Here is a 23,702-nt window from a genome sequence, read left to right on the forward strand (position 1 = left end):
AAGTGATTATGTGTTCTTATTAAAAAAAGAAAAATTTAACAAAAAAATCATCTCGCAATTACTAAAAAAGAAAATGTTAATAAAAAATATAGTTATAAATTTAGGCATAATTTATAAAGAATAATGAGACAACTCCATATATTGTTTAAGAATAAAATAATTTAAAAAATAATGGACTCTAAAATATAATATTTCTTTTATTAATACGATAGATAATGTCATAGATTATAAATTTTAATCGTATAATATACATTCATTTCGTACGATACACATTATAAAATACTATTTACATACATAACAAATAAACTCAAAAGAATGATATATAAAACATTAATATTATTAATATTTTTTATGGTATTGATACAACTAAAGTTGAACTACAAAGAAAGAAAGAATGACGATGAATAAATAATTTTTCACATGCAAGCATTAATTACTTTCTTGAGATAAACGTAATAACAAAATAAAAAAGGGTAATACATAAAGTCCAAAAGAAGAAAGGACGCCACCCATAAAGAAAGAAACGAGGCAGCAGCACGTGTACGCTGGTTTTCATTTTAAGATTGACACCAACGACACATTGTTGAGTCGAGTGATTTCGGTTACTTATTTTCCTTCTTCTGTCTTTACCACCACCCCACTTCTCACGCTTCTCTCTTTTGCTTCATAACCAGGTTCTCTCTCCAACTCTTCTAGTTCTCTATTAATCCTCTTAAGTGTAATGTGTATATGACCTTTGTTTGATTACTATGGACATGCAGTTAGCAAATTGGCATGCTCCACTCTGAATTCTCAAAGCAATAGAGTTTCAGGGTTGTTCTTATTTTTGTATTTAAGGGTGATGGATGGATTAGATTTGTGAGTTGATACATATATGGAATGTAATAATAGCATTAGAAATGGTGTTGTGCAGTGGATGATATTCGAGATTTTGAAATTACAGAAATTCGTGTATCCTGAAGTAGCAGTCTAGCACTCACTGGAATCTAAACTACTAGTTAGAGATCTCATATTGAATACCTCTGATATGGTCAAAATATACTCTAAGTGAGAAACAATCTTTATCTTACAATCCAGTTTATAAGGTTGAATTAAGGTCAAATCCATTTTTTTAAGTCTACTTGAGAAGAAAAATAGAGGTTTTGGATGAAATGGAATGAAGCACATTTAATTAGGTTCTACTCCATTTCATCCAATTTTAAACTATTCAAAGAATGACAACTACTAACTAATGTTGTTTCATTCCATCCCTTTCCACTAATCCAAACATAGCCCAAAAGTTTTTTTTTTTTTTTTTTTTTTTTATCCAACCAATACTCCAAATAGCTGATAATGAAAACATTGCTGCCAGATCCATATCTGTTGATTTACCCAAAGGGCCAAAACTTAGGGTGGCCTAATGCACAAGACTCAAGAGGCTCTCACCTGAAGTAGATGTGCACAGCTTTATCTCTACAAGAATGGAGATTATTTCCTAAATTTGAATCCATGACTTTCAAGTTACAAAGCAACAATTTGTTGTCCTCAGCCTTGCTTTTCCCAAAACTTATAAACGGAACAATTTTGTTTGATGTTTGCAGGACAAGCTCAATGCCTGCGAAAAATGTTAAGTTTACTTCAAAGGTTTTGATATATTGGGTACTGCAAAAACGGTTTGAAATCACTTTTAAATTTACTAATACACGTAACACAAACACAAGGAGAAGCTTCTTTAAATAGTCTGCAAAGTATAGATCTGCAATAGGCTGTAGCATTAATCCAGTGGGTGCTACAGGTTCGATGAAGAAGGCATCTGTTGCCTTCCAATGATGAATGACAATTGACAAAAGAAGAAATTTTACCCATTGTTGAAGAAAATTGATCTGATAAATGAAGCATGAAAACACCCCAGATTAAAACTTATCCATCATTAAGATTTGAGGAGAACTAGAACCTGTGAAGTGTAAAATATACCTTTGAAGCTTGTTGTTTACAGGAAATACAATATAGACACCAGAAACCTGAGGAAGAAATATAATTGACCCCACGGTTCTTCACAAACTTTATGCAAGAATCATCACCTGGCTTTAATCCAAACAAGTAAAAGAAGTATATTCGAGGGTTGGATTTTTATAAGATTGAAGAATATGCATTTACTTCATGCTTAACTCACCTATTTTGTAGGATACTATGCTTGTCCTTGTTACCATATGTTGGAGCTGAAGTAGTGGCCCTTCTGTATGATTGTTTGTTTGTTGGTATCTGAATATCTAAATTGTCAATAGTTTGCACATTATATATGCTAATTAGTAATTACAAAGGACCATTATATTGATTCTGTTCCAGATTATCTATTAATGGTATATTATTCTTGCAGGTTCAAACATTAACGGATCCAGTTTGTTTGATTTCTAGCCTACGGTGGTGTTATTGAGTGTAAAAGTCTATGTGCTGGTTTTGAACCAACTTTAAGCGATGATTCTTTCTGCCCTTCTTACTTCTGTCGGAATTAATCTTGGCCTCTGTTTTTTATTTTTCACCCTATATTCTATATTGAGAAAGCAGCCTGGTAATATAACTGTATATGCACCACGCTTAGTTGCTGAAGGAAAAGTTAAAGAGGGTGGTTATTTTAACTTGGAAAGGTTGTTGCCTACTGCTGGTTGGGTGAGGCAGGCATGGGAGCCTTCTGAGGATGAATTTTTATCAAATTCAGGCTTAGATGCTTTTGTCTTCATGCGAATATTTATCTTTAGGTGATGTAAAATGTTTGATTGATTCTTAGTTTGAAGATGTATCATGGCATATCAAAGTGAAATCTATTAGCTAACTTAGGCTTTTGTGGTTTTAATCATTCTGAAGGACTTCCCTGCATTACATTTACCTGTTTCAAGGATCAATGTTAGGCTTAAGTTTATATATTTTAAGGTATATGTAAATGTGCATTGATGATTTCTTCATCAGAAGAGGATAAATGTATATGTAAATGTGCATAGATGATTTTTTCATCAGAAGTGGATTTTTTTATTTTATATTGTTATTGGTTTTAGGCTGTTGTATATTCAATTCAATAATCTTTTTTCATTCTTATTTTACCTGATTGATACCAAGTTTTTCTGCTTGTTTAATCGAATGTCCAACTTCAAGTGAATTTTAACGTTTTAAAAATGTACAACATATTCATACGTAGCCAACTAAAGTGAGTGAGATGATTTTTTTATCTTATTGCCGACTCAATCATTTGTTCATCACAATTTTCTAATCACATTTCTGTAAAATATGTACAAAATTTTCTATTTTCTGTGACCTTGTTCTGTTTATTTGAAGGACATTTTATTTGTTTCAGCTGATCCTTTTTCTTCTTTTGGTATTGTACAGTTTAAAAGTATTTGCCGTTGGTGGAATTATTGGCATGTCTGTTCTTCTTCCAATTAATTATATGGGGAGTCAGCTTAGTGATGATTCGGATTTTCAACACAAGTCTTTGGACTCATTCAGTATCTCTAATGTTAACAATGGTTCAAACAGGTGAATGTTATGAATCAAGATAAATTTCATTTTCTCCAGTTGTTGAACTGGTTTCATGTGTGGTTTTTATATGAATAGTCAGGATTTACCTTACGGTGAATGAAACTGATGAAATCAAGACATATGACATTTTTACATTATAAGTCAATTAAATTCATGTATGCTCTCATTTCTATTGAAGTTTGAGAGAGAGAGAGAGATAAAACGAACAGAGAAATGTTTTCTGTGTATTATTCAACTTGTTGAATGAATCTGGAGTACATTGAGGTATTTATAGGACTAACAGCTTCTAACAGATGCAGTTAATCTAGCTTCTAACAGAAGCTATACAGTCCTAACTAATTGAGGAAGTTAGTTATAGATAGTAATAGAAAGAATAATCCTATGCTACTGTTGTACAAGAAAATAAACGAGTTGCAACTACAAGAAAATCAAGCAGAAACATAAAAGGAGAATAAGGAGTAAAGGTATATTCCAATACCTCCTGCAAGGTCAAGTAGACACAATACGTGAATCAGCCAGCTTGAGCTTGGAACACAAAGCACAAAACCAAGAAGGAGGCAGGGCTTTGGTGAGCATATCAGCACACTGATCAATGGAGGGAACATGAACCACATGAAGCTTCTTGGCAACAACTTTTTCACAAACAAAGAACAAATCTAATTCCATTGTTTTGTTCTAGCATGAAGGGCTGGATTATGCACCAGGTCAACAATACTCATATTATCAGAGTATGACAAGAGTTGAGTAGGGGACATGAAGTTTAGATAATAATGATTGAATCCTAGTTACTTCAGCAGCTACCAATGCCAAGATTCTATACTCAACCTATGTGTTGGAACGATCTACTACTGTCTATTTCTTGGACCACCAAGAGACCAGATTTGGTCCAAGAAAGATAGAGGCTCTTGATGTGGACTACTCTAGAGATAAGGTAACCAAAGAGTTTATAAGTGGGAGGTAACCCTCACCTTACAAAGTTGGTTTTTTAGGGTTAAGCTAGGATCTTAACCCATATTCTAAGATGGTATCAGAGTTATTTAGATTCACTCTAAAAGAGTCACTTACCATTGATACACGTATCAAGTCCAATAGTGTTGGGCATGGGGGGATGTATTGGAAAAAATCAAAGTCCCACCTATCTTAGATCATTAAAAAGGACCACCCATCATTTATCTACGTACCAAGTCCAATAGTGCTAGATGTGAGGAGATGTATTGGAAAAAACTCAAGTCTCGCATCTCTTAAGATACGGAAAACAAAGAGTTTAAAAGTGGGGGACAACTCTCACTTTACAAAGTTGGTTTTGTAGGGTTTATCTTACAAAGCTAATTTTGTAGGGTTGAGTTAGGCTCTTAACTCACATTCTAAGATTGACCGAATGGCCATGGAGAATTTGGGAGTGCTGGTTGAAAATGCAGAGTTCCCAAGAAATCGTGTCTTGTAAATAGCAAAGAATCCTTTTTACAACAATCCAGTGTTGCTCGAGGGGATTTGACATAAACTGATAGACCTTGTTACCTAAGAAGCTTAATTTTGCTCTAGTTACATGCTTCTTCTGACTTGCCTGGCACTGGCAGGATCTTGGTGTTCACAAAACAAAGTGAGAAATTGGTTTTGGAATTTTTCTCTATAAAGTTATTGTAACTACTATATAAAGTCATTATGTAATATGTATCGCCTACGAACTTCAGGAAGAGATTGTTCATTGTGTAAAACCTCATCTCTGAAGTTTGTACAATTCAAGTTTTTTACAAGAAATCTTAACATTTTGAACAAATTACAATTTATTTGACTTTTCTGTACTGTTTTTTTTTTTTTCTAATTTGTTTTTTGACCTCTATAGCTAATAACTGGCTTTGGAACTGAAAAATTGTAGTGTTAGAGTTTATATAATCTTACAGGCATCATTTTTCTATGTTCATTTTCAGTTCTCAAAGTAAGCTGATATATGGTAACATTCTGCATATTAGCTGATCCACCTAGGGGTAGTGATTTCTATTTGGTTCTTTAAAATTATTTGATTTAATGGATTTGGATTGTTGGATATTCTATCGAGTTGACATCTTGTTATGATGTGAATTCAACTGGGTAAAAATTGAAGACTGATAAGTCCAAAGTCATATAATAAAAAAAAAGGATTAATGGGTTGAAATTTAAGTAATTTGGGGCTGAATAATTAAATAAGTCCATTATCTTATTTTTTAATATAATTTTCGTTTTATTAATTTTATTAAATAAGTCAGATGACTTTCCAAATTACCTAGGCTAGCATTTAGTGTTTTACGCTTCTTAGTGGAATTTATGAGTTAGTGGGCTAGTGAGGAGTCAATTCTAATGAATATTAAGTGTTAGTGGGAAATTAGTGGGAATTTATGTCATCTTGCCCATCTAAGCTTATAAATAGGAATCTTATATAAAAATTTTGGACAGAGAATGAATTATTCAGAATTTGGATATTTTCCAATTGAGAGGATTTTCTCTCTATAAGTTCTTAGGAACCACTTTTGATTCTTATGTTTGAATTTCATAATTCAAAGTGGCGAATCTTCCTTAACTTATCGATCTTTAGGGATTGTGGCGTTGTTCTTCCATTTCTTACCTCAATCCATATTTTTTTTCCCTTTTAATTTCTTAATTATGAGCATTCCAGCCTAGATAGATCTGTAAAACAAATTGATCCCTCTGGGTTCATATCATTGTTCACTATTTGTGGTTTTTATCTTTAATAGAAAATGTCATTGGCTAACACTTAAATCTTCATCAGATCTCTCCATTGTCTCCCCTAAAGGGAATGGGAAGTTTCAACTAGATTACGAAGCTTGAATTTTGATTGTCATGCTTTTACTTTGTAAACCCTGGTTTTTAAATAAGTCATTTCTTCTCCAGAATATGCAAGTTTATTTAGAAACTTAAGACAAAATTTTATGTGTTCATTTACTGTGGTGAATACACGACATGTTTAAATGAAAGATGTGTTTCATGACTGTTCTTGAAATGTGTTGCTTTCTACTTAGTTTTTATCTAAAATTAAAACTCGGACATTCTGATCATACCTTTGGCCTTTATCCAGGTTATGGATCCATTTTTCTGCTGCATATATTTTCACTGGAATTGTTTGCTATCTTCTTTATAATGTAAGTTTTATTGTTTATGTTAGCTTTCAAAATGCTGTCAATTTTTTTCCTTTTATTTTATAAAGTTAGAGATAGAATTTAATGTTTAATGTTAATTCCTTATGCAGGAGTATTGGTACCTTTCATCAAAAAGAATTGCTTATTTCTATTCATCCAAGCCTCAGCCTCATCAGTTTACCTTATTGGTTCGTGGTATTCCTGTTCCACCTGGAAGTACATGTCATGAAACTGTTGAGCGTTTTTTCTTAGAGTATCACCCATCTACGTATCTCTCTCATTCAGTGGTCCGCCGAAGCAACAAACTTCAAAGTCTTGTTGTAAGTGTTTTTCTGGAGCTCCAACTGATTCAATCTTTCTCCCTTAACAGTTGCTTAACTTTCATTGTAAATTACTCCCATGTAATACCTCATTTTGTTATTAAGAAAAGAACACATTTTCCAAGTATTTGCATGTCAAGTGTGAAATATTGCTACTTTTACCCTGCTAAAGAAGAATTCATTAAAAAAGAAGAGCTACAGTGAAGGATGATCAGGGAAAAGAACATTGACTTGTGAGAACAAACCAATCCTGGACAAAGAAACTCCATCAGAGAGAGAACCCATGAGCTGAATCCCAGCATCCAAGGAAACTAGCCCATTCTATAAACATCAGTCTTTTGCTCCAACATACCTCCAAGGAGAGCAAAATTCCAAAGCACCATGTTAGACTAAGTGTGTGTTTGGTTTCCAATTAGAAACCCACAAAATCACATCCAATGGAAAAAACAGAAAAATTTATGTGTACCTTTTCTGTTCAACGAAACTCAATGATAAAACAAACATACCCTAAATAGTAGCATGACATTTCATAAATTACTGCATATCTTGTTATCATGTTATAGTAAATACTATGTTGTGAACTGATGGTTCAACCAGTGCATATTTTCTTATACTTTCAACTTTACTTTTTCTTTTTTTCCTACAACCCTACATATTGTATATTGTGTTGCATAAGTGGCAAATCTATGTCTTAATGCTTTGTGTAACTACCTTTGATGTGGTGTATTTTCATGCTGAATATTGAAAATTAAGTCTTGTAGATTAGCAATTCTTGGTTCATTAGATAAAAGTTGAGGTTGAAAAGTTCCTTGAAAAGGTGAAGTAACCTTTTTGTTAATATTCTGGAGATTGGACAATGTGTGCATTATTCTTAAAATATTTCAATTTCTGTTGAAGGTGAGGTTTTGGATTTATTTGTGTTACTTTTGACAGACTTTCCCTGAACTGTGTTCCTTTTTTTTTTTGTGTTGTTTTACCCTGTTGGCTGTTTTGTTTCCAGTAAATAGCCTCTGTTTTTGGAGGTGGGGGAATGGTGGTGCATTTGAGTTTGACTTGGGCATTATGTATCTTCATGTGTTGAAGTTAAACTTCAAAGAAATTTATTCTTGTAAATAATGTTTGTTCTTTCTTCTAGTACTACCCACATTTTGACTATTAAATTTTGTTCTTTGAAGAATGACGCAGAAAAACTGTACAAGAGGCTTACCCATCTGAAACAAAAAAATGATGCTCCTAAAAGGCACAGGCGTGATGGGTGTTTGGGACTTTTTGGCCGAAAAGTTGATATAGATCATTATGAAAGGAGATTGGGTGATATAGAAGATAATGTGAGAACAGAACAGTCCTCACTAGAAGCAAAGGTAATCTTGTTTAGGCATTAATAACCTCACTACTGGAATTATGAGAAAATAATTATGTTTCCTCTCAAGTCTAAAACTGTTTTATGTCTGGTTTGGATTGCATGGTGTCTAATAACGAACTGAAATGCTTGGATTATCAGTTGTGTTAAACCAAATTGGTTCTCACTGCAGATTTAACCTATATTGTGCTATTAAGATTTGGTGTTATTCATTATTGGCAATCTGGTTAAATATTTGTAGAACTATTTGGCAATCTGGTGTTGTTCATTATTGACAAAACATGGTAGCAAGAAGCAAAATATTGGTAGAACTACATCTTCAATTCCAGCTCCTTTTCAAATGAGATGAGATTCGAGAAAGAAAATATGCATGGGAAAGAAACTCAAATGAAATTGTTTCCATAATTGTCAACCATTAGCTATGTTCTAAACTGAAAAATATTTGTATTTGTTAGATAAAAGAACCTAATATACCCATTTATTACTTAACACCATAAACAACAAATATATTATTGAATTAACTAATGTAATAATGATTTTGTTTAGAACTACGCTAGTTTTCTCCTTTAAACAATACATTGATTACTAGATTTGGATCTTGAGAAGTTGTGTTGTGCTCATGGATATAGTTTCCAACAATAGATATATTCGTTAATAGTTAGGTTGTTATGGGTCTTATGCTGATGTGTAATACACCCACTTATTTTGTAATCACTTTCAACTTAAAGGAAGTTCGAGCTGCCTTTGTCTCATTTAAGACACGATTTGGTGCTGCAATAGCTTTACACATCCAAGAAAGTGTCAATCCCACAGAATGGATCACTGAGAAAGCTCCTGAGCCTCATGATGTTTATTGGCCTTTCTTTACCGTTTCATTCATTAAAAGATGGATCAGCAAGCTGGTAGTTTTTGTTGCATGTACTTCTCTTACAGTTCTTTTTTTGATCCCAGTTGCAATAGTACAAGGTCTTACCAATCTTGATCAATTGGAAACATGGTTCCCTTTTTTGAGAGGCATACTAAGACTGTAAGTGAGAATTCTTACCTGAATTTTATCTTTCTCTAAGTACATGGATCAGAGTCATATCATAATATACTAGAGTACAGTTGCATGCAGACTTCCCTTCTCTATTTCTTTCAAATATAGTATCATATGCCATTTGATTTAGCGATGTAAACCCTATGTTTCCCACTTTTGACATTTGGATTTCTCCTCTTTGTTATTTAGAATGTAATGTAGTGTAATTGCAACTTCACTGAATTCCTTTATAATTTAGAAGACTCATACTTTCATTACCTGTGACACGTTATTTTATCACAGATTGCATTTTATTTTTAATGTGTTGACATATTTTCATCTTTCATCTTTGATAGATTATCTAAGTTATTTGTTATGAAGAAGGGCTAGCCATATTTTAGTTGCCAATGTTACTTTTATTTCCTTGTGCTGTTTTTTTTTTTCTTGAATTGGTTCATGTATTTGTGCTTTAGGCAATCTCCATTTAGCTCTCTGTTTCTTCCTGGTTTTTCAAGAATCAAGATTGAGAAACACATGCTGGCTAACTGTTGGTTTTCTTTGAATAATCATATCTAAATGATTTATAATTTTGGTCAAATATTAAGCACAACTTATCAACTATTTTGGTTCAGAAAGAATTGCTATTTTTGGTGATGTTATGCAACTTATAAAGCTAGAGGCATAATGCCTGCTGTGATTTCTGAGGATATTTCAATTATTGCATGGAAAGCTTCACAGAATCAATTCCATGTGTATTGTAGACCAGACAAATGAAGTTGAAGAGAAACTGTTTTTGAATTGAGATCATGTGACAATTGTTGGGTGAGGATTTTAGGGGTTTTTGTGGATATTTTGGTTTGTCTTCTTAACTTAGAGGCTTTTCCTTCTACTCAGTGTAGAGGTTTTGTCTGAAAAAGGAATTTAAGTAGTTGTGAAACTATGTTGTTTTTGCTGCTATTGGAAGGTTTGACATCTCCTACCTCAATTCTTGGGGTGTAACTTATATATTTGTTAGACAACTTCACTTAATGTCAATTGGTTTTTAGATGGAATCTAACATGATATTAGAGCCTATATAGTCAGGTCTTGGTAAATCTTGTATTCTGGTTGGCTTGCCTTTTCTAGCAGGTATCTATGGAGGGGGGTGTTGGAAGGTCCCACTTCGCCTGTCTTAATACTTGGAGTGCAACTAATATATCTTTTGGGAAGCTTCATTTAATGCCACTTGTTTTTGAGATGGAATGTAATAGCTGCTCTGTGGTGTATTTACCTTGAGCACAACATGACAATTTAGTCATAGAGTTACTGCACATCTTCTTTGGGATAGATTTGTTTGTCTATCCTTTTTGTGGGTTTTTCCTTTTCTAGTGTTGTTTCTTCGTCTGAAATGAAGCTCTCTTGTGCTGTTGCCTTTTTTAGTTTATACCTTTTCCTAGCTTCTCTATGCTTTTGGAGAATTTGTGCTTTTTCTTTCATCTATAGATGAAGACTTCTTTTCTTGAAATCTTATTATAGAATTGTAGTAGAGGTTGTATATAATAATAATAATAATAATAATAATAATAATAATAATAATAATAATAATAATAATAATAATAATAATGTTGTAATTAGAGAAAAATCTTTCTAATTAGAGAAAATATTTGTAGAATCTTCTATTTATTTTTATTTTTCCTTATTTCCTTATTTTGAAAATTAGATTGTTACAAATAGGTGGAATGAGAATGTAATAGGTATGAATGAAAATAATAAAATCAATTCTCTTTTTCAAGTTGGTATCAGAGCTCCTGATCTTGGGAGCTCCGTTTCTGCTGCAACAATAGCCACCGCCGTCGTTGTCCGACCACCGCGGTTGCTGCTGTAGCCGTTGGGGTCGTTGATAGGACAGAAAGGTGCGTTCGACTCTGGCAAATATAACGTCAGAAGTCATTCTGGGAAAGATGTAGCCACACACCTACCTTTGGCGAGACCCACTCGCCCCCGTCGTCACAAAATGAGTCGCCGGAGCCTCTTGAGTTCGTTCCACTGCTCGATGATGTCCCATTTGGCCTAGATTTGAGTAGATCTGAGGTTTGAGTTTTGCTCCTTTTTCCGGTGTAGTCCACTCATTGTTGTCGTCGCGAATAAGGTCACTGGAGACACCTGATTGCATTCCAAGGGATGTCTGAGGTAGAAATTATTCCTTTGGGTCCTAATGATCTTCCAAATGTGGTGGGTCCCTATCGGTTGGATGGTCAGAATTTCTTACAATGGAGCCAATACATTCGAAGGATTCTCAAGCGATGTTCAAGACTAGACCACATAGATGGTGGAGGGACAAGACCAGAAGACTCTAATTTTTCAATTTGGGACAATGAAGATTCATTAATTATGACTTGGATGTGACATTCCATGATTCCTGAGATAAGTCAAAATTATATGTTTTATTCTTCTACCAAAGAGATATGGGATGATTTACAAAATACTTTTTCATTAAAAAAAGGATTTTGCTGCATGCTATGACATTGAAAGTAAGGTATTTAATACAAAACAGGACTCTCTTTCCGTATCAGAATATCACAGAATCCTGAATGGACTTTGGATTGAATTAGATCAGTACTTGACAATAAAGATGTGTAAAACAGATGTTACCGCACATGCTGAAGTCGTGGAAAGAGGAAGAATTTTTAAATTTCTCCATGGCCTGAATCATGAGTATGACCTAATTAGGGTACAAATCATAGGAAGAGAAAAATTATCATCTCTATTAGAAGTATTCTTTATGGTAAGAGGAGAAGAAACTCGGAGAGCTGTCATGCTTGATGGGGGGATCTCCAACATAGGCTCTGCCATGACAACTAGAAAGGGGGTCCACAAGGGAGCAAATGCGGGAGGAAAGTTTTTTGAAAAAGGTAACCGTGGAGACTATTGTTCATACTATAGAAGATCTGGACATAACAAGGAAACGTGCTTCAAACTCCATGGAAGAAATAATGTTCTTGAGCGCATGGGAAACAACAAAGGGTCTACTCAAAGATGGGCAAATCATACTACCTCATAATAGGAAGTCATCAATCAATCCAGTACTTCACCACTATCAGATCTTGATATGAAAGCTTATAGGGAGGAATTTGAGTGCTTGAAAGCAATGGTTGAATCAATAAGTAAGCCCTCTGGATCATGTACTCTGTCCATGAAAGGTAAGATTTCTCTCAATATTGTTGGTCTTGTGTCTCAAGGTATTTGGATTCTTGATTCGGGAGCAACCGATCATATGACACCTTTTCGTGTGATCTTCAACTCATATGTTAAAAGAAATAAAGAATAACTTATTACAGTTGCGAATGGTTAGAGTGTACCTATATGCGGTTCTGGGAATATAATTTTAGAATCATCTATTGTATTAATGGATGTTTTACATATTCCACAACTAGCTAATAGTCTTATCTTTGTGCAAAAACTCACAAAAGATTTAAATTGTTCAATAACATTTTTCTCAACTTATTGTGTTTTTTAAGACCTTGTCATGAGGAAGACGATTTTAACTGCTAAGGGACAGAGTGAGTTGTATCTGTTGGAATCTGAAGACCAAAGCAAAACAAAAATCATAAGTCAACAAACTACATCTGAGACATGGGCAAATTCCCAAATATGGCTACATCATAAAAGACTTGGGCATCCTTCATTCAACCTTATCAAATTCTTGTTTCCTCATTTGTTTACTAGGGAGTTTGTTAAATCTTTTAATTGTGATATTTGTTAATTGTCGAAAAACCACCGTGTATCTTATCCTATTAGTACTAAAAAGAGTACTTCTCCATTTGATTTAATTCACTTTGATGTTTGGGGACTTGTCGTAGAATCTATTTTTAGAGCCAAATGATTCGTTACTTTTATTGATGATTGTATCTGTGTCACGTGAACATACCTTATGAAAAATAAATTATAAGTTTTTCAAATCTTTGTTAATTTTTTCCGTCTTGTCCAAAATCAATTTGGAAAAAAATATCAAAAGAATCTAGTCTAATAATGGTACTGAATATGTGAATCATGAATTTCTCAATTTTTTGTCTCAGAATGGTATTGTTCATGAACTAACATGTGTAAACACCCCTCAACAAAACGTGGTTGTAGAAAGAAAGAATCGTCATATTCTTGAAGTAGCTAGAGCTCTTCTTTTTCAAATGTTTGTTCCAAAAAATTACTAGAGAGAAGCTGTGTTAACTGCCACGTATCTCATTAACAGGTTACCTAGCCGTATATTAATCCTATAGAGTCTCTATTGTCTTTTGTTCCCTCTTCCCCCTAGTATCGAGTCTTTGGATGTACTGTTTTTGTTCACTCTCATCATCCTAATTGTAGTAAATTAGATCCCAAAGCTCTTAAATGTGTCTTTATTGGATATCCTTATAATAAAAAAGGGTACAAATGTTATCATCCTCATAGTCGTCGTGTCTTTATCACCATGGATGTCACCTTTATGAAACACAATCCTTTTATGTCAACCTGCCACTTCAGGGGGAGAAAGCACTTGAAGTGGAGGAGCTTTCCTTTTTGTCATTATCATATTTGTCTTTGCAGGATGTCCAAGATCTGAGCAATGAAACTACCATGGCCCACAGTGAGGAAGAAGATAAATGTTTTGGCAAAAATTATGAAAGAAGAAAACAACCCACTTTGACTCTAGAGCAAGAAAAATTGTCTAATTCGGAGGTGAGGATCCTTGAAGATAACAATAAGAAGGTAAGTATTACTGAGGATTTACCCATTGCATTGAGAAAGGAAAGAAGGTCATGTGCTAAATATCCTATTTCTCGATATGTTTGCACTAACAATATCTCTGATAAGCACTAAAGCTTTATTGTTGCCATAGAAATTCCTACCTAAATCTAGGAGGCCATGAAAATTGAACATTGGACTCAAGCCATGAAAGAAGAGATGAATGCAATAGATAAAATTTCAACCTGGGAGATTGTAGATAAGCCAAGAGACAAAAAGGCTATAGGGTATAGATGAATATTCACAGTGAAACATAAGACAGATAGGACAATAGAAAGATATAAAGCTAGATTGGTGGCAAAGGGCTACACCCAAACTTATGGGAGTGACTATTAGGAGACATTTGCTCCAGTGGCAAAGATGAATACAATTTGAGTTGTTCTCACTTTGGCTGCTCATTTTGGTTGGGACTTACACCAATTAGATGTGAAGAATGCCTTTCTTCATGGAGGTTTGGAAAAGGAAGTGTACATGGAAATTCTCGCAAGTTTTGAAGTGCAAAATGAAAGAAACAAGGTATGCCTCCTAAAGAAAGCATTATATAGTCTTAAGGAGCATGGTTTGGAAGATTTACAAAAGCAATGGTTTCCTTGGGATACAGACAAAGCCAAGGAGATCATACTCTATTCATAAAGCACTCTTCTACAGGTAAACTCACTCTATTGCTTGTCTATGTGGATGATATGATTATTGCAGGAGATGATGAAACAAAAAAATTGGCATTAAAAGAAAAATTGGTAGCCTAATTTGAAATGAAAAACCTAGGAAAACTCAAGTACTTTCTTGGAATAGAGGTTGCTTACTCCAAGAACAAAATTTTCATCTCCTAAAGGAAATATGTAATTGATTCCCTCAAAGAAATAGGAAAGATGGGATGTAGAACCTCAACAGTTCCTATAGAACAAAATCATAGAATTGGAAGTGAAGAAGGTACTCTTGTAGAGAAAGCCCAATATCAAAGATTGGTAGGAAAATTGATTTATCTATCACACACAAGACCAGACATTGCTTATGCAGTTAGTGTAGTGAGTCAATTTATGCATGACCCAAGAGAGAGACACATGCAAGCAGTTGACAAAATTCTCCAGTACTTGAAGTCAAGTCTAGGAAAGGGGCTATTGTTCAAAAGGGAAGACACGTTGACTATGAAAGTATATACTGATGCTGACTATGCAAGTTCTATCACTGACAGAAAATCTACTTCTAAGTATTGTATATTTCTTGGAGATAGTCTGGTAACGTGGAGGAGCAAAAAGCAAGATAAAGTATCTCGTTCTAGTGCAAAAGCTGAATTTCGAGCCCTTGCTCAAGGAATGTGTAAAGGACTCTGGATGAAAATCATTTTGGATGACCTTAAAGTTAAGATGGACAACCCTGTGCAACTATACTGTGACAATAAGTCTGCCACAAGCATTGCCCATAATCCAGTACAGCATGACAAGACCAAACACATTGAGATTGATAGACACTTCATCAAAGATAATCTAGACAGAGGTTTTGTGATTACAACTCATGTTCCTACAAAAATCTAGATAGCATATATTTTTACAAAAGGGTTCCCTTAAGGTAGATTTCAAGATCTTATAGGCAAGTTGGGAATGGTTGATATCCATTTACTAACTTGAGGGGGAGTGTTGTAATCAGAGAAAAATCTTCCTAATTAGAGAAAATATTTATAGAATCTTCTATTTATTTTTCAGCACATTTTTCCTTATTTCCTTATTTTGGAAGATTAGATTGTTACAAATAGTTGTAATGAGAATGTAATAGGTATGAATGAAAATAATAAAATCATTCTCTTTTTCAAGTAGTAATAATAATAATAATAATAATAATTTACACAAGAGATTGATAAGAACCTTGGGAGACATACACCACAAATGCTTGTTGTTGTAGTTGAACAGCGTAGGCTAGCCTTGTGCAAACACTACAATGCCGACATTACCAACCACACCAATTGTTTGCAATTGAGACATGGTAGAAAGCTCTAATACCAATTGATAAGAATTTTATGAAAACTATACCACAAATGCTAGCCATTTATCAATCTCACTGGAATCCCATACTTCCAATGTGGGACTCTCATACCTTGCAATTTTATCATCTTAACATAAACACGCACACACAAAAAGTAGAATTATATTTGAAATTTAAATAAAAAACCAATAACTTTAAAAATACTAAATAATACCCTTGATGATCAAAGTATATTTGGCTAAGTTTGAATTAGCCATGCTCTGTTACAATTACTCTAAACAAGTTTATTGTATTTTAGTAAGGAGTACGAAGCTAGAATCATACATTTGATGACATCTTGAGCATTGCTAGCATCTTATTTGGTTAAAGCAAGCATGGATAAGATTGGACAATTAAATTGGTATAATCGAATAAGAAAGGAAAAGAAAGAAAAAGAGGGAAGGATTACATACTTCCTTTGCATTACATGCTTCCTTTGTTTGGTTCAATAAATGAGGATGTTAGAGATAAAAACCATTCATGGGCATGCACTTAACGACTTAAGTTTTTCATTAAAATGCTTCTAGATATGTGATCGCCTTTATAACATTGGTTCATGACTTTGAACCTTGCCATCCCTTTTCTCATTAAGTAAAATATACTTAAACAAATTATTCATACTTCCTTGCAATTGCATAGATGCTTACCCTTCAAATTAGCTTGTTTATCTTTTCTTTAATCTTCATCATATATAGAAATCCTTAATACCCAATATATGTACACAAATCTACATTATATGGTTTTTTGGCAATACACAATTTCCTTAAACAGCTGACTTGTTGAGTTTGTGTTGTACTGTTGTAAGATGTGAGTATTGTTGAGTTTTATCAGTAGCACTAGATCTTACCATGTCATGGATTTCAACTGAAGTTTCCCAATATTTGTTTTCAGGTCAGTTGTGAGCCAAGTTATAACAGGATACCTTCCCAGTTTGATTCTTCAGTTGTTTCTGTCATTTGTTCCACCTATTATGATTATGCTTTCATCCATGCAAGGATACATTTCATGGAGTCAAATACAAAAAAGTGCATGCACTAAAGTATTATGGTTTACCATTTGGAACATTTTCTTTGCGAATGTACTATCAGGGTCAGCTCTCTATCGAGTGAGAATCTTTCTTGAGCCAAAAGAGATTCCTAGAATACTAGGTGAAGCTGTACCGTCACAGGTGAGAAAGTTATCCAATATTATATATAGGAAGATCTTATCGGTGGTTTTGTAATTTTGTTTCTTAATATTATTATATATTCTGTTTAATACCTAAAAGCCCAACTTTAAAAATGATGGTTCATATAATTTCTCCATGTTGTATAAGATAGCAGTACCTTTGTAAGGTGTAGAAAAAAGGAATAAAGATGGTTGTGTCCATTATATTCTGAATATACAGGTTGCAGCCTTATTATATAGATAGAGGGGCTACTGCTATTACAAGTAAAGAAAATAAAGGATAATCACAAATCTAGGAGCTATTTATGCGAATGACTATATTTCTGATTTGTAAGCACTAACAAATTTTTTCCTTGCTATTTGATACAACAATAATTAAAAAACTTTCCTACTTTTCTTCAATATTTCAATGTAAGGTATAACAGATAAGGTATTTTTATCATTATTTGCAAGTTTGATGGTCTAAAGCAGGCATGACGTGCAAATTTGTAGTTTATTTGTTTAATCTGGTTGTCCTAGAACTTCAACACTTATTAAAATGGGTTTTATTAGGGTGTTACAAAATGGAGGAGATCATTAATACTGAAATTTTAGGGATTAGCTGGAAAAGAGAATATATTTCTCTAATATGACTGAATAATTGAGATACATAAAAACAACTGTATAACCCTATTTATAGTAATAATCTAAACGTTCAAGTATAGTACATGCCCAATCTAATGAAACTTGACTCGAACACAATATAACTCTAATATTTAACACTTCACTTCAAACAATAGCTGACTAATCCCTAAGATTGATATAAACACTTATCAAAAGAATACAACTTAAACATAATGAACTCCACAAATCATGAGATTCAAATATGACTTGAAACACAATAGTTAAGAATACAGGCATCCCATGGCACTTTTGAGAGACAACACATGGGCATGTAGACCACCAGGGTGATGGACAACCTAAAGAAAAGTGTTGCCATGAAAGAGTCACCACAATAGAGGGACTAGAATCACTAGACTATTGGCATGATGCACATGGTGCTGCTAAAATTTGATGCTATAGGAAGGGCAAAGTGGATCTCAACATGTTGAGGGATTTCTTTGTAGTGAGATAATAGAGTGTTCTTTAATTGCTGATATGCTATGAGGAAAACTTCACATGCTTTGATCTGCTTTTTTCTACATGATCATGTACTTGCATAGTTTATTAACCCAGTATTGATCAGGCAGTGGGATGCACTTCCATGTATACTATATTTGTTTTCCAAATCCAATATACTTTGAAAAATCATTAAAGTTTCGTGAAGTTTTTCTATTTGTAATTATTCTAAAGGAATTCATTGAGAACGAAAGCGAAAAAGGAGTAAGTTGACAAAAGGATACTATATTATATATGAGCTGAAAGGAGCAACTTTGTTCCTCTAGATAAAAAAGTTATGAGCTGAAATGCAAGTTCTTTCTTTCTTATTTTTTTGGGGCAAAGAATAAATCTACTGAGAATTGAGGCAAAGATAATAAGTTACATAGAGAAAGGAAGATAAGGATCCTCCTAAACAAAAGAACCAAGAAAAAAGAGAAAATAAATGTAACAAAGCTTCCAAATAACTCCACATATCTATCAATGAAACCTCAATAAAAAGACTATATGCTTTACCCCAAATAGAAACCAAACGCCTTATCTTATCCCAAATCAAGTGTTGTACCAAAGAAACCTTAAAAACATGAGAGTTTCACTCCAATCAAATGCATGAAATTTTAGCATCTAACATAGATAATACATTCTAGATGGATGAGGATCTAAAACTAAATTATGAAGATATATTTGTGTGAATTGTTTGATAAATTTTATAAAGGTTTTGATAAAACTAGGGTTACCAAAATATTGAGGGAAAGCACTTTTTATGGAGTCTTTTAGTGTATTTTGTTAGAATGGAATGCCTGTGATGAAATTAGTGGAGGAGAGGCTTGGTGTTTCTTTTCAACTAGTTCCATTGATGCTCCAATCTTCATCCATGGAACTCATAACATTGGAAGCAAAAAGAAAATGGTGTAAAAGAAGAGAGGATTGTGCGCCACTTCAAGGTAAAGATGAGCAAGAGATGAAAAACTTGTCATAAAAAGGAATTTCTTGATAAAAGTTCATAACGAGAAGTGTCTCCAAAGAGAGAACTAAGAGCTTTTGAGAGAGAAATTTGTATTCAATTTCAATAATCTAAAGTGACGTGATGTACATGGAAGAGGCTATATATAGAGTTTGGTAGCTTGTAGTGCAAGTTAAACTAACCATACTTATATGTAACATAGGTTAGGTTAACTTGTACTCAAGACTACCAACTCTAGTTACAATTTGAAATTTGAATTTCCCTCCTAAAAATGCCACTATCCTAAATCTAGAAGAGCTAATAGAAGTATGTCACATGGTAAGGTACAAAAAGTGGTTCATGTCAACATCCTAGGTCTAGAAGAGTCGATGGGAGCTTGTTACATGGCAAGGTGTCAAAAGTGTGACTAGGTGTGACACGTGCCTTGTTGGAGTTTGAATGATTAAGAGAGCATCTCATCCACCAAGTGGACGTCCAACCACATGGACCCCATGTCCAATGATGCTCTCATGGGCCATTCAAGCCTAACAAGAACATATCTCATTTTCTAGTTACAACCCCTCTAAAATACTATTTACACTCCTAAAAATAAAAATTACAAAGAAATAAATTTCTACACTATTTGACCAAAAAATACAAGGTCAAAATTAAGAAAATGTTTACAAGGAAAAAAATATATACAAATAAGAGAAAGTAGACTACTAAAAGTGATCCAAAACTCAAATAAGAGCTTGGATCTTCTTTCTTTAAGTCTAACCCACTCCTCTTGGCTCATTTTGGTGTTGGCCCCTAAGTGACTAATAGTAAAGAGTAGTACTGTGAGGGAAGAGTGAAAAGAACCCCCCCATTGGGGAGTGAAATGGAACATGAAACTGTAATCTCACAAGCTGTGGGAAGAGCCAAACTCAAGGCTTTGACTTTGTTGTCCTAGGCCATCACTTTTCCCCTTCATTTATGTATGGGATATGATTGCACTTATGGCTTCTTTCTGTTCTATTTATGGCTGTTTCAACAGAGTTTCTTGCATTCTTGAGCCTTTTCTCTCTAGTAATATTTTTGTTATTTCTAAAAATACTTGTATGGAGACATATGTCATGTCCATCCTTATGTTCTAAGGATGTGGGACTTTGATTACATACCAACAATGTTTATAAGATATTATTCCACAAATTTGAGGACATGAAGTTTCTTTATTAATATTCTATATATTTGATGCAGGCATCCTTCTTCATATCATATGTTGTGACTTCTGGATGGACCACTATAGCATCAGAACTCTTTCAATTGACAAAACTTATTTCCAATTTTATAAGTAGAATTTTTGGTGGAAACAGTGATGATGATTTTGAGCCCCCATCAATTCCCTACCATAGTGAAATTCCCAGGATTCGTCTCTTTGGTCTTCTTGGTGTAACATACTTCATCCTTGCTCCACTGATAATTCCATTTCTCTTGATCTACTTTTGTTTGGGATACATCATTTTCCGCAATCAGGTTTGCAAATTGCTTCTTTCCCCTTCAAAATACATGATTTGGTGTTCTTTTTTGTAGTATGTCCCTTTGGTTGTTCTCTATCTAGGCCATTGTACAATCGTCTCTCAATGTAAAACACTATGATTGCTTAATTAGATAAATGGTTACTTTACTCTTTTTTGCCATTGCAAAACTGACATAAAATGATATTGTAGAATAGAACAATTTGTTCCTAAAATTTATCTTTTGCAATCATTATTGGTTTACACCTTACAGATTCTATTAAATGATAGTCTGGTGCGGGGAAAATCATTTTATGGAGTGTGCTTTGTGTGTGTGTTAACCAACAATTTCCTTTGCAACTTTCCCAACACTTACGATCCTCACTCCTGTTTAAAGGGAGAAAAAGAATTTAGTGATCATATTGCCATCTGATGCTTATAGTTTCATCCATAAAATCAAATTAATTTTGTTTTATTTAGTTCTCTCTGATATAACTTTAGAGCTATAAAAGGGTCAGTTGATGGGCATATAATGAAATTTGGAAGCCACCGGACTTCACAGTGTCTTGAATAAATGGTTGATATTATTTCCTCTGTTTTCTTCAAAATTAAAAAATCTTTCAAGAAAGCATTTTTTTTATACCTAATTCTTGTGATATATTAAATGTCTTTCGGTGACAGCTGTTGAAAGTTTATGTGGCAAAGTATGAGACTGGAGGACAGTTTTGGCCTACAGTACACAACTCCACAATTTTTTCGTTGATACTGATGCATATAATAGCCATTGGTATTTTTGGTTTGAAGAAGCTTCCTCTAGCATCCATATTGACTCTTCCTCTTCCAATTCTAACACTTCTATTCAATGAGTATTGCCAGAAACGGTTCTTCCCTACATTCAAGGATTATCCTGCTGAGGTATGTTAATGGTTGATATAATTAATGCTGATTTATCTTATTCTTCATTATGATGTTGTAACTTATATGCTTTCCAGCTTCCCATAAATTGTTGTGACTTGTGATTATTATGTATTTTCTGGCGTTGTCCCTAAAGAGACATTAAACTTCTATAAATCGTTCATTTTGTATCTTCTACCCTAGCCTAAGGATGCTACCGCATTGGATCAACAATTGGGATTTAGGACTCATGAATAAAAGTTAGTTCTTTTCTTTAGATTCTGAATCAGTTCTATCAAACCCCTGGTTGCTACTTAGTAGTTGATTAACAACTAAGTTACTGTCATCTAACAATCACAGAATGCAGATGAGTTGGTTCTAGATGTAGAGAATATTGGAAAAATTTAAGATAAAAGGGTTATTAGTTTATTAGTTTTATTGTTAGTAATTTTGGGATTGTACTAGTAGTACTAGACCTTGGCCCAATATTGATTAGCATCTAACTTGTGTAAGCTTTTCAACTGTTGTTACGACTTTTTAAGGCAAGAATGCCAAACTTCGCTAAGTTTATAGGTGTTTATGAGGAATATAAATCAGAGAACTTATAAATTGGTGAGATGCATAAGCTGATTTAAACTTATGTGAGAAGTTTGATTTGTTTATTTTCTTCTCCTATAAATGCTTGTTAAGAAATTAATCCTAAACTAGCTCTTAGTTATTTATATAAATTGGATTAAATTATTATGTTATATCACTACCACTTTTGGATCAATGTTTAACATATATTATTAGCTGTTTTTCCCTTTCTTTTCCTTTTTCCCTACCCCTAACCTTGTAACATACTTGTGGTAAAATTATGATATTTTTCCGGAACATTACATACTTGACAACGATCCTGATATGGAATTTGTTTTAAATTTTCTTTAAAAGATATCTTGGTGGTAAGTGAAGAAACTGCTGGCGGTAAAACTTGAGTATGTCGATTCCATTACTATCTGGGAAACGGCTTGGTTTGGTTTCAGTTCTCATTTTAGTTCCAATGGTGTGCATTTGTCTTGTTGATTTGGTTTCATTTAAACTATGCTAACCCTGACAATCTTTTATCAGCGGTTGCACTATACCATGAAAGGCATGCTCATAATTTTTTTTGGCATTTCCTTCTACCTCAAAGTGGCATTTTTGCTACTTATTCTGTTTTTCAATTGAGTTGTTGCCCTTCAATTTTCCCTTTTGTATTCTTATGAATTTATATCTTCCCATATGCAGTGTTTGATCAAGAAGGATAGAGCAGACGAAAACGAGCATAACATGCCTGAATTTTACGACAAGTTGGCCAATGCATACAATGATCCAGCTCTGATGCCAAAGAAATATTCTGAAAGGTCTGATAGTCACAGATCTCCACTTCTTCATAGCTCTGAATAGTTCATAGCTACATTCCTATGGGGTTGGGTGCGACTGTATATAAGGCAATGTGTTTTCACTTTGACTTCCTTCTGGTTTATTTGGTTGTCCTTGGTGTAGCATATCTGTTGTTTTCTTGTAAATTTTTAGAATTGTGAATTTAATCTTATAACAGTGTGGAAACTTGTAACGACTGTGCCAACTTGTAACATCAGTATAAGCAACTTCACGGCCGTATTTTTGTGAGCACCAGCATGGTAGCATTCGTAGTGAAATGAAATATAGTAACTGCAAAGTGTAAGAAGTGTTAAGCAACATATTTTCTGAGACAATTTTTTCAACACTCTTTATTATTAATTTAAATTTATTGAAAGCTGCACAACCATCGTAGAGACTCATTAAATAAAGTGTAAGACTTACAAATTTTATGATTTTTAATAAATATCAACCAATCAAAAAGAGTGTTAAAAGTGTAATAAGATGGTAGGCTGATAGAAATGTCTTGGCATTTGCAATGAGCTTAACTAAATTTTACAGATTCATTGACT

At 33.6% G+C, this 23,702-nt stretch overlaps 1 protein-coding gene across 1 annotated transcript; it reads left to right on the top strand.

Annotated features, from left to right (window-relative positions):
* Window positions 1-518: 518 nt before the first annotated feature.
* LOC109805206 (hyperosmolality-gated Ca2+ permeable channel 2.3) lies at window positions 519-23,406 on the top strand. The gene is made up of 11 exons (XM_020367217.3): window positions 519-674; window positions 2,357-2,735; window positions 3,358-3,507; window positions 6,581-6,644; window positions 6,752-6,961; window positions 8,137-8,322; window positions 9,050-9,348; window positions 17,005-17,281; window positions 20,600-20,875; window positions 21,538-21,771; window positions 23,017-23,406. Exons 2-11 carry the CDS (start codon window positions 2,455-2,457, stop codon window positions 23,173-23,175), a joined length of 2,136 nt encoding a protein of 711 aa, XP_020222806.1. The 5' UTR covers window positions 519-674; window positions 2,357-2,454; the 3' UTR covers window positions 23,176-23,406.
* Window positions 23,407-23,702: the final 296 nt, after the last annotated feature.

Source organism: Cajanus cajan, chromosome 2, assembly GCF_000230855.2.
Source record: "Cajanus cajan strain Asha chromosome 2, NIPB_CcT2T_4, whole genome shotgun sequence".
NCBI lineage: Eukaryota > Viridiplantae > Streptophyta > Magnoliopsida > Fabales > Fabaceae > Cajanus > Cajanus cajan.

Coding starts and splice junctions, on each gene's coding strand:
- LOC109805206 (XM_020367217.3), top strand. CDS start 2,455: ATGATTCTTTCTGCCCTTCTTACTTCTGTCGGAATTAATCTTGGCCTC. Junction 3,508..6,580: donor GTTAACAATGGTTCAAACAG/GTGAATGTTATG, acceptor GCCTTTATCCAG/GTTATGGATCCATTTTTCTG. Junction 9,349..17,004: donor TTGAGAGGCATACTAAGACT/GTAAGTGAGAAT, acceptor ATTTGTTTTCAG/GTCAGTTGTGAGCCAAGTTA.